At 34.5% G+C, this 12,079-nt stretch overlaps 1 protein-coding gene across 1 annotated transcript; it reads left to right on the top strand.

The window, feature by feature from the left end:
• The first annotated feature begins 6,362 nt into the window (after nt 1–6,362).
• On the top strand, nt 6,363–7,451 carry LOC6558871 (uncharacterized zinc finger protein CG2678). The gene is made up of 2 exons (XM_032743503.1): nt 6,363–7,233; nt 7,447–7,451. Exons 1-2 carry the CDS (start codon nt 6,363–6,365, stop codon nt 7,449–7,451), a joined length of 876 nt encoding a protein of 291 aa, XP_032599394.1.
• The last annotated feature ends 4,628 nt before the right edge of the window (nt 7,452–12,079 follow it).

The following is a 12,079-nucleotide window of genomic DNA, read 5'->3' as shown; positions in this document are numbered from 1 at the left end:
CAACAAGAGCATTGTGTCGTTTTATGCATTTTCCATAAGGATATGGCCTGTGCAACAATGGCCTGCCACTTGACTTGGGCTGTCATTCAAAGTGACAGCCCAAACACATGCCCCTTGCCCCTGGTGTCCCTGCCCCTTACCACACATAGGCCACAAAATGTGCAACGCTGAGGTCCTAAGTTCAATCGACACTCGAGAAAGCCCATTTTCACAATTTCCATGTTTACTCAGCCACGCACGAAGCCCCATAGATATATATGTGTGTGTGTGTGTGTATCTGTGCACGTGTGTGTACATAATTGTATATTGTATCTGGTAGTTTGCTTAGCGTCAAGTGCAAGGTAAATACAAGATATTTTACGCAAATTTACCAACTGTTTGCCAAGGGTGTGCGTGTATGTATGTGTGTGGGTGGGTGTGTGCATGGGTGTGTGGGTGGGTGTGTGGGGGCTGCCAGCTACACTAAATGAATGACGCTCAGCTCGGCTGAGCGGGGCTCAGTGCAATGGCATTTATAGTAATTTGCACTTTAACGCTCAAATGCATTTTTAGCGCATTTAATACGCATTAATCACGAATTACGCATGTGCAGTGTGACCAGTGTGGCCAAAAACTAATTAGGACTTTTGTCTTTATTCAGGGCACAAATTAATTATAAGCACCAATATTATTAACATTTTTATTTTCATTTATTGTTATGTTATATGTTACTTTTTTTAAATTTTATATTTCAATATGAATTAGGACCATTTTTAAATTATCTGAATAATGCATTTTTTTCTAAATACTTGTAATTTAGATTCAATGAATTATTCAATTTATTTAAAATATAGATGATATATTTTTAAATAAACCATATTACTATTGGGTGTGCACCTTATAAATATTTAACACTTTGATAAATATTTAAGATCTCTGTTAAATGAAATTCTTATTATCTTCCCTTATTTATTTTGCTAAATTTTGTATTTAATTGCTGAAATTTGTTTGTTAAAAATTGGTAAAAGGTATAAGGTTTTATTTTATTATTTCTCCATATAAATATTTTGCAACAACAGAAATCAGCTCAATGCAATATACTTTGAAAATATATTCGGCCAATATTTAATATGGCCAATATTTAATATTTGTATTCAACATTTGTAACCCATGCTGGGGTTCGATTCTCTACTTTTGTGATTTCGCACAAGACTTTTTTTTTTTACAAAAAGCATACCCAGCAGGGTGGCTGTTGTTTTGCCAGACTTGGTCACACTGTCACCTGGTGAATTCTTTAAATAATTGAGAGAGTGCACGTGGCAAAGGAACTTATTTGGTTTGTTAGTTTGTTTTGCAAAGTGTTTGTGATTGCAAAGTGTGCAACGTGTGAGGAATGCAATCTATTGTTTACATTACAAAGGAAACCACTCCCCCTCCCCACACCCTCCACACACCCATTTCTTGGACTCGAACACAAAGTTAAACTTAAAGCTGAGCGATAGGCATTCGTTAATTAAATTGACTGGGCTGCGGCTGGCTTTGTCTCAATTTGCACGTAAATTGACCAAAGCATTTTTAAAAATAAATTAATATATCAATATACAAAGTGTATTGAGTGCAATTTCAATCAAGTCGAACCGAGATTCCCCGCTGCGTGCTGCCAGACGCAACAGCCACGGCAACAAATTGACATGTTTCGAGGCGCCATTTCATACATATGAACATATGTACAAGGGAGAGGAGATCCTCTTATATATACCTACATATATATGTATAGAAAATGTGGAATGTAAAAAGAAAATGCTCAAACGAAAATCAGTTAAAACGTGAACCGCATATGTTTCCACAGAGAGAGAGAAAGAGAGAGAGGGTTGGGGGGAAATGCAGAGACTGCTGCCTTTTCAATGAACTCACGGAGAGAGTTGTTTTTGCTGTTCTTGTTTTGGATGTTGTCGCATGCAACAAATTGTTTCAATTAACTAAATTAAATTTACACTCCTGCAGCTTCACGCAGCAACAACAGGAACAACGACATCAACGACAACAATAATGCATTGGACATATTGAATGCATTTTGCTGAACGTGACATGACACTGACAGATAGAAAAAGAAGAGACGAAGCACAACTGTGCAACATTCCCCCGACCTCCTTCCACACAACAAAATGAAATCCGAGATACTCTGGAGGCAAACGAAAATGGCAAACATGTTGCATGCGAAAAATGCCACGTAGTGTCCAGAACATACAACCAGGGAAATTTATAAAAATTAACTGTCAAAGTAGGCTGGCCACGAGCACGAGAATGATATTGCCGTAGAGTGAGGAAATAATTACACTGAGCGAAATAGTAGTAGTAGTAGTGGATCTATTATTCGAAGAAAATAATTCTTGTTACATTTTACTTTCTTTATTACTAATCTGCTAACGTTTAAAATGTTTGCAATAAATGTTACAGCATTTTACATTTTAATACTTTTAGATTTGTTTTATCCTTTATCTTAATTTTTTCTCATCTTAAATTTAAAAATAATAATTCAGTTAATATTTTGTATCATTTAAAATGTAATGTAAATATTAGTATTAAATTAAATTTGAACTTGTCACTTTTAAAAAAACTTTAATTTGGTAGATAAATAAATAAATAGTTAAAAGCCATTCGATTATTCATCACTCTATTAGTTAGGAATATAATTAAATAGGATAATATAACTTTATAATACTTTGTTAGTCAAAGAAGAATATAAAAATCTTGAATCATTTTTTATAACACGTAGCGGTAATTAACAGTGTATGCTTAAATTGCTTATGTGTTATTGAATTATTTACTTGTTGAAGTGAAAAAGGTGCCAACCAATAAAATATCTTTTTAAATCTATTTATTATCAAATCTTAGGAAGTTCGCAAATTAAAAAAAAAAAATGCTTTCAACAATGATAATATACAATTTATTTTTGAATTAAAATACAAAAAGACAATTTAAATAATATACAAATTATTAAATTGAACAATTATTTTGAAATTGAAAATAATTTGAAAAAAATGGACAACAAAAAATAATTAATATGTACAATACATAAATATTATAAGATACTATGAAAGTGAATATTTTATTTAAAATTAAAAATGAAATGAATTCATGAATAAGCAAAATAATTATAATAAATCATGTAATAAGATTCATATTATGTAGCACAGTTTATTATATTATAAAAAAAAAGTATTAAAAAATATAAAAGCAAATATAATTTAAAATTGAAAACAGCAGAAATGACAAAAAATAATAAAAGGAAATATGTACAATGCAAAAATATTGTGATGTAAAAATAAATATGAATTAATTACTGTAATGTATTTAAAGAATATAAATATATATTTACTAAATTTCAATATGTAGCTGGTTGCAGATGTTTTTATTTTTTTTTTTTTTTGTGAAGAAACATACTTGTATTTGAATGACAAAAAAATAAATAATAAATACATACTAGATTTCCCAATGATTTTCACTGCGTCCACTTGTATTTCATTTCATTTTTTTAAATCTATTTTAACTGAAGCAGACTATTTAAATCATAAAAGGAGTGATAAAATAAAAAAGATTATATTTTACTTTAAATATCTCACAGTGCACTTGAGCATTGTATCGACACGGCAACATTGTTCGTCAATATCAATTATGCGTTCAAATGAATATTGAAGTGTAGCCGCATGCCAGCCCATTGCAGCAACCACCCACACACACACACACACACACACACACACACACACACACAGTGTCGGAAAACAACACCACAAAGCCACCAGAGAAGGAGGGGGAGAGGGAGGAAACAGGACAGCTCATCAGATGCAGCAGCAGCAACGCTGGCGAAAAATTGGCAATTGTACAAAAGTGTTAACACGGCGCCGCATCCTGCAGACTGACCACAGAACAGGCTACACAGCCAGGCAATCGGACAGACACGCAGACAGACAGACAGACAGCCAGCCACCCGCCTTGGACACATCCATCAATGCCAACAGATTTAATCGCCATTTAAATTGTGCGAGTTGGAGTTCAGAGTTGGGAGTTGTTGGGAGTTGCTGGGTGTTGTTGGCTGCTGGCTGTTGGCTGCATTTACTTAAGCGTGTTATCAGCGTAAAATAAATCTCTATAGAATGGTGAGACAGCTGTCGGAGCGGAGCGAGTGACTAGCCTATCTGTTTAGTGTTTTCCAATCAGAGCCCCGGGGCCGAGCAGCAGATTGGTCACGTGTCGCTTACTGGTCAATAGTCCGATGGTTGTTGGTTGTCGGTTGTTGGCCAGTGGTCAGCAGTGAGTGTGACGTGCGTCACATAATTGCAATAAATTAGAAATTGTCAAAGCCTGCAACATTGTTGAACCCCCGCCGCCCCCTATTGTTGCAATTGTATTCGCCGCCCGGGGTTAGTGGCATTTATGCCTTGCGAAAAACAATTCCGTGTTTTGAACTCCCTACACTCAGAAAAAAATGTTGTTAATTCTTCAAAAAAAAAGGTAGTTTCTAAATTTTGTTGGAATTAATTTTTAAATATTATGAAACGAATTTGTAAATTTTATAAAGGCTTGTCATCAATTCTAATCTAAATCGACAATCCTAAAAATATGGCGACATTCATTTTTGTAGAAACTTTTTCTAGTATTAAGAAAAGCATTTCTAGAGTGAGCTCGATGACTATATACCCTGAATCCAGCTGTTTGATATAATTTAGATTTATTTATTTAATTATTTTTATAAACTATGTAAAAAGTTTTTGTGTATGTGAAGACAAAAAATACTAATGTTTAATATTAATATAAGTAACAATTAATATAAATAACATGAATTCTTAAAAGCAAGCACAAAGGACTTCAGTGAAATTTTACACATTTTTTTGTATATTTAAGAAAATACACCCTGAAATTTAGAACCAAACATTTTAGAAATGTACTTTCTGAATAATAAGGTGATTTATTAAAATTTAGGTAAATTTTTTTGATTAGTGTATGAATTTACATTTGGTACATTTACATTTACCTGACAAACAATGTTTCACATTTAGATTCAGCATATTGATTCAGCACTCTCGGCTGTATGATCAGCCAGAAATTAATGTAGCATGCCGCTAACGGAAACGTATACAATTAAGACGCAGCATCCAGCAGAGAGTCGAAGATAAATTAATATGTATATATACACAGAATGCAGAAGCACACAGAAGGAAGTTATAAAAATCAAATTTTACGATTTTCCTGCAAATGCACGCGGCTGGAAATTATTCGAAATGGAAGACAATGCGGCTTGACTGTTTTCAAGTTGTATTTGGTGCCACGCCTCTACGCCCACTATGGTTTTGCTTGGGCAAAACAAATGGGGCGCGGCAATAACAGTAAAATCCAATTGCCAATCATTAGTTTTTATAACGCAAGACATTTTTCGTTGACTTTCAATTCCAGCGCCTTCCTTGTGCGTGTATTTTTTTGCGTATTGTTTCGAATTGTTGGCTAAATTCATTTTCACTTGTCGCAGGACAGCATAAAATCCAAGCCAAGTCAATCAATGAGCTTCAATTTGGTCAAAACGGAAATGTGTCGCAGTCGCAACCGATTTGTGGGTGGACACGGCACAAAATGAGATGTGGTAACGTTGTGTTGCCCTAGGAAAACTGCCCGAATCAATAAATGTTCATTTATTGCGTCATTTCTTTATCAAAAGTTTAATTCCTAGATGCCAAACTATGTAGTGAAAGAAATCGCATCGAAATTAGAATCGCAAAAAAAAAAGTAAAGCAGTTGAAATTTGAATTTGAATTGTTAAAGTTAGCGCCAAATATTGTTCAGGAGAAAATAGACAACACCACCTGTTGATCGTCAGAATGCAGCTGCGAATGCAAGGCGAAAGATTTGCCAATCAACTTTGAATAACTGCACGATCAGCTGATCCTGGATATTGTAAAGAGGAATAAGCAACTAGAATGGGAAGCAGCAAATGATAAAAAGGGCATAATTTAGAGGTGAGAAGAGTCCGATTTTTGCATAAGATATGATGCGGAGTTTGTGACAAGTTTAATTCATTCATATTTAATATATCGGGTTAGTGATCTAATCGATACTATCGATGAGTATCGATAGCGTAAATGGCGTTGTGCACTTCTCACCACTCTCAGCGTATTCTGCAATCATCAGTAAAGTGAAAATTCGCCGTGTCTGCATACAATAAAAACAGTGAATAAAATTATGGTTTACTTTTCGTTTTTTGGATAGTTCTCTTCCAAATCTAAAAACTTATTTAAACTTATAAATTAAAAAAATACAATTTAAAAGATTTCTTGTGGGAGTGCTATTAATATGCGATAGTATCGTGCCTCGAACACGTGTCTCCCATTGAAATGTGCAGTTCCAATAGTGATCAAAGCTCAAAAGTAAATTTGGAAATTTGCCGTGTTTGCATGAGCAGCTCAGTGCGCCTGGTGGACATATTCTTGGATCGGCCACTGCCCGACGATCAATACAGTCTGGCAGACATTCTCAACGAGCTGGTGGACTTCAAGGTCAAACGCGATGATAATCTGCCTAAGAAGATCTGCATCTCATGCGGGCTGAATGCGCAAATTGCATTTACATTCCTGCGCCGATTCCAACAGAGCTATCAGCTGCTCTGCATGTTGGCAGTGGAAAGCGACAAAATGGTCGAGCAGGAAGCGGAGTCTAGTGATGAGTCGGAAGCGGGACCGGAACCAGGGGAAAATAGACCGACTCCACAGATTCCAAGGAATACAAGTCCCAAGCCCAGAAATAGAAACATCGGCAGCACTGAAATGATCATTGAAAACAAAAATTTTAAGAACGACGAATTGAATAACAATGACGATGACTTATCAATTCATAGTGATAAAACTGTCCACTCTCATGGATATCGGCTGCGTCCGCTGAGGCGTAAGACCTACTTCCCGGCGCCAACCCGTTCCAGCAAGTGTCTCGAGGAGTCCAATCCCAGCACGGGCAGAATATTTCGCCAGTTCAAGTGTGACCAGTGTCGATCAACATTCGCCACACAAGCCCGCCTAAATCGACACAAGCCCAATCATAGCGGTGAATCGACAGTCTTCCAGTGCAAGGCGACTTTCAGCAGTAAAACGCGGATGCAGAAACATGCTTGCGCTAAAAACAAATTACGTCCGCATATTTGTTCGCACTGCCAAGAGGGATTTAAGACCAAATCGGAACTTTTCATGCATCTGTACACGTACAGCGAGGAGCGTTCGTTCCCGCGTCATCTGTGTGAATTGGCTTTCAATGTACCCAGAACGATTAAGAGGCATATTCTCAAGCACTCTGAAACGAAGACATACAAATGCAATTTCTGTGTAAAATGTTATTCGACCAAATGGAATTTGAATGTACATTTGCGTTTGCATCACAATAATTTAATAATATAATAATTTGTACAATAATTATATTCCCTTTATATAGACTAGGAGATTATCCTTTTTGAATTGAAAATTGTTAAGTTTGAAAATTACTGCTTGAAAATTACTATTTGTAACTGCTACTTTATAATTATCCAATCTCATCCACTCCAAGAATGATTTCTAAATTTCAGAAGCAAGTAGTGAAATTTACTGTCTCTGCTTCGGTATTGGAATTTAGCTGTCATCTGTCTCAGACGCCGAGTTTTTTCAAATTAAATAACGCATTTACAAACTATGTAAAATGTTTGTAATATGTGATGTCTGAAAATACTAATATTTATTAATAATATAAGTACACTAAAGCTAAAGCTAGAGTTCTGTTTACACATATAAAAAAACACCCTGACAATGAAACTTTTTTTTTAAATTTTGGAAAACATCCACTCTGAAATTTTGTTATCCCGTAACCATACACTTATGATTAACCAATGCCGCCAAAAGTAAGGCTAAGGTACTAAAATTTAAGGCTATTTTTTGAGTGTACTTAGAACCGGTACAGTTTTTAGATCAATCACATCGCACTCTTCCAGTCAGATGATGTCACATGTCAATTTGTGGAGAAGCCAACGAGTGGTGTCACAATGGAAAGACAGGACAGGAAGACAGCTTTCTGAAATGGCAACGCCCAATGTGTTAAATCTATCCATTAATATTAATAGTCTTTACGGTGCGTGTTGTACGTGACTTTTTTGTAACCCTTTCCCAAAAAAAAGAAGAGAAAGAAAAAAGAAACATATCTTTGGCAAGCTTGTTGGCTTGTTTGGTAACCTTATCGTTTGATTTGAAGACATGTTATTGCTTTATTGATGCATTTTTATCCAAAGCGCAGCATTTTGTTTGTTTGATGGATTGTTCAACTCTTTTTGCCCTGCCCCCCTCTACCCACCTCTACCTGAGGCATTCCTAACACCCGGGGGAAATCGTCAGCAATTTTATGCTGGTAGACCGCACGCAATTCGCCTTGGGAAAGTTTTCTTGTTTGTCAAAATTCCCATTTTGATTGGCACTTAGCAGGCGGCAGGGTGGGTAAACAAAACGAGGAGGGGTTCGTTGTGGGAAAGCAGAGAATTTGACTCTTTTGGGTAGCAGCAAAAGCACACAGTCTTCAAATTTGAATTAAAACAATCACCAATTGGACATCAACCAAATAAAGCATGAATATGAGCTTAAAATATTATAATTAGAATTCATTGCTTGGCTAATTCGATTTTGATTATTATCTGGCCAATATCAAATTGTTTATTTTTATTATTATTAATATTAATTCTCTTATTACCTAACCTAATTATATAGATTTTATTCATAATATAATATTAATAATTTAAAAATATCTTATTTATTAAAGGCTCCTTTCTATATTTCTATTATTATTATTCTATAAATTATGCAACAAAATATGTGAATTTTCAGTCGATTCTGATTTAACTTTATTCTTATTTATTATGTACACAAATAAATTATGTTTATCATTTATTACAGAAAAAATAAAATGTTAACTGCCGTAAAATTTTATGTTTATTTTTGCAAAAGATTTAAGAACATTTACAAATTATGCACGGCCAAAATAGTAAAGGGCCTGAACATAATCTCCAATAAGCTCAGGCCACTAATAAATTACTAATGCTCACCTCCCAAAAACTTTGCGCAAAATATTAAATTTTACGAGCTTAATTTGTGTGCGTGCTTAGCTTAGAGGGTCTTGGTGTGGGTTCGGGTTGTCGGTGTGGATTCTCAACCCCGGAATACGTTGTCCTGGACAACAGCAAGAGCAACGGCAAACAATGTCAATTACTGCGATTGAAAAGTGGCCAGAAAACTTGTTGTATAGAACACTTGCAGATCGCATAAACCAATTTTATTGGCGGCCCCCAAAAAGCCGACGACGCCATCGAACTAATCTCCTCTTAACAAGGCGAGTATTAGAAACGTGTTTCTTGTCTACACTCAAAAAAAAAAAAGGATAGTAAAATGAATATCACCCTGAAAACTAAAAAGCTTTATTTGTTTTTAGAAATATTTTCCAGAAAGATTTTCGGGTTTCTTAACTATAGAATATATTTATAAAAATGGTGTTTGTTATACAAAAAAAAATTTATTCATTTATAAACTATCTAAAATATTTGTGTATGTAAAATCTTAGGAACATTAATATTTAATAAAAAAAAAATCGTGTTAATTAAACATATTAGTTTTTAAATTTTAGAAAAATGGAACCTGAGATTAAGAAAAGAATAACAGTGGAAAAACAATCTTCAGTTGTATAAATATAATGTCTGAATTAGGTGACGCTAAAAGTTGGGACATTTTTTGAAATTCACTGCAATTTTCTTTCTGAGTGTAGAACTGCTGACTGGCTCTGGGTCTATTCATATTTCAAAAGCCAACTTTGCGCGACTCGAAAATGGCGTCATTAAAGTTTACGAGGCTTGTGCTGGAGCCGTAAAGCATGCAAAGCTATTTTGTAATAAAGGGTATTCTGCCGACATTTCGACATGAATTTTGAAATGCCCGCCACTTGAAATTGTTGTTGTTGTTTGTGTTGCTGTTGTTGTGGCCATTGTTTTTGAGCCGAGACAGACACGAGTGCAAAATGCAAAAGACCTAGTCGAGTCATAGATCTTAAGTATGTGGTGTGTGTGTGTCTCTGTGTGTGGTGTGTGTATTTTGCTGGTGTAAAATCAACAAAAGTCATCAAAAGATACGCGCCTGCTTTGCCCGCATTCCTGGCTGCAAAACTTTGCATATTAGATGTCATTTGGTAAAGTGGAATTAAGGAAGCTCAGCGCCAGGAAATGCTGTCCTGGCTCGCTGAGCTGTCACAGCAAATTATGCTGAAATGCGTCTGTCAGGATGCGGATGTAGATGCGGAAGTGGGATGCGTGTAGGTTGCACATTTGCACATCGTCTGGTGTGGCAGGAGCAGGAGCGGGAACAGGAGCAGCTTTTGCATTGAGCCATAAATGAAAACTAAACAAGATTTGCACAAGTAGCGAGAATAGCTTGCTGCAAATTTTATGAGCTAATTTTAATGAAGCTGTTGGCAGCAACCGAAAAACTTGATGAATGTCGACACGAAACAGACAAGTTTATAAATTATGCCAATGCAGTTAAGACTATGCCAACAAGCCAAGCTCCCCGAGTGTGAGTAAACGAGATAGATACTTATTGGGATGCATCCCAGACAGACAGACATACAGACAGAGAGTCAACAAGTAACATTAATATTATTAATGCCATATATGTCTAGAAGCTAAAATTTGTAATCTGAAGACACTTTTATTTGTATTATCTCTTGTTAGCAAGTATTTTTTATTTTAAACAGGTTTTAATGAATTAGATTTCAAATGAGTTGTAAATTAAATTATTTATTTATGTGGACTAAAAACCGTACACAAAGGTGTTAGTAAATTTAAATTAGAGTTACAAATTAAAATACATAAAATTCAAATGATGCAGTTAAATGAAAAATGTAAAATATTTAATATATATTTAAATGTGAGTGAATTAAAGTGTAAATTAGTCCAACATTTATTACAAGGATTTGGGAAACTCTGAAAAAAATTGAGATTGAGCCTCATTTTTAGGACGGACTAAGTAGCCATAGAAAAGTTTGGTGGCAATAGTATTTTTTATTCTATTGACCTATGTTTAATAAAGTCGAGAACATCTTTTGATGTATTAATAATTGTCGTCATATGGAAATTAAAGCTCAGATTTGCCAGATCTGTAACTGTAAATAAAATTGTAAGGGAACCTTTTCAATCGTTTAATTGGGCAAATGGAGACTTGTGTGAGATCAGACAGAACTCGATATAATTTCTGTACAGCACTTGTAAACGTATATTAAAATTATTATATTTAAAAATTATTTCCAGAAAATTAAGAGTTTCACTAGTTAAGGTTTTATAGTAGAAAAGAAGCAGCGAACAAAGGAAAATAATTGAAAAATTTTTGCTTACTCAAACTTGCAATAAAGCATATTTATATTTTGTGGATAAATATGCGATAAATAAATAATTAACGGAACTTATATTATATTAAAATAATACACTTTTAATATTTATTTTTCTTATAGAAAATAAGAGTTAGAAAATTAATATTATTACTGGAGAGAGCTGGAAAATGCAATTGAGCCTAAATAGTTAAAATTTAACATCCAAAAAAAAAAAATAAAAAAAATATTTAACAGAAATTGTTAAATTATCACAAAATTAATTTAAAAATTTAGAAGAGAGGCATTTCAATTCAAGTGATTTCTGTTGAACAATTAAAAATGCATTATATTGAAAACATGGTTTGATTTAAATGCCGGACAATAGACGCTATAGATCCCTTAGAGTTTTAGGGATAAATATTCGGAATTTAATGAATAAACCTTTGTCACGGCAAATTAGCGAGCCATTGACCACACATGCACCTTGGTAAGAAGCTAATTAGAGTCATCATTAGCGGCCACTTTGCAGTGCTGTGAAATTGTACGGAAAACGATGTTCTAGAATCTCGATTTCATGCTCCATTAAAAGATCATACAAGTACAATTTCGATAGCAACTGCATCAACAAAGAGCAGTCGGAATCTAATTAAATTAAAAACAAAAATTTTACCCAAGTAGCGAGATGAGCTGCCTACGCAGC

The sequence above is a fragment of the Drosophila grimshawi genome, unplaced genomic scaffold (genome assembly GCF_018153295.1).
Source record: "Drosophila grimshawi isolate 15287-2541.00 unplaced genomic scaffold, ASM1815329v1 contig_44, whole genome shotgun sequence".
NCBI classification, from domain to species: Eukaryota; Metazoa; Arthropoda; class Insecta; order Diptera; family Drosophilidae; genus Drosophila; species Drosophila grimshawi.
This window is presented reverse-complemented; position numbering and strand designations above follow the sequence as displayed.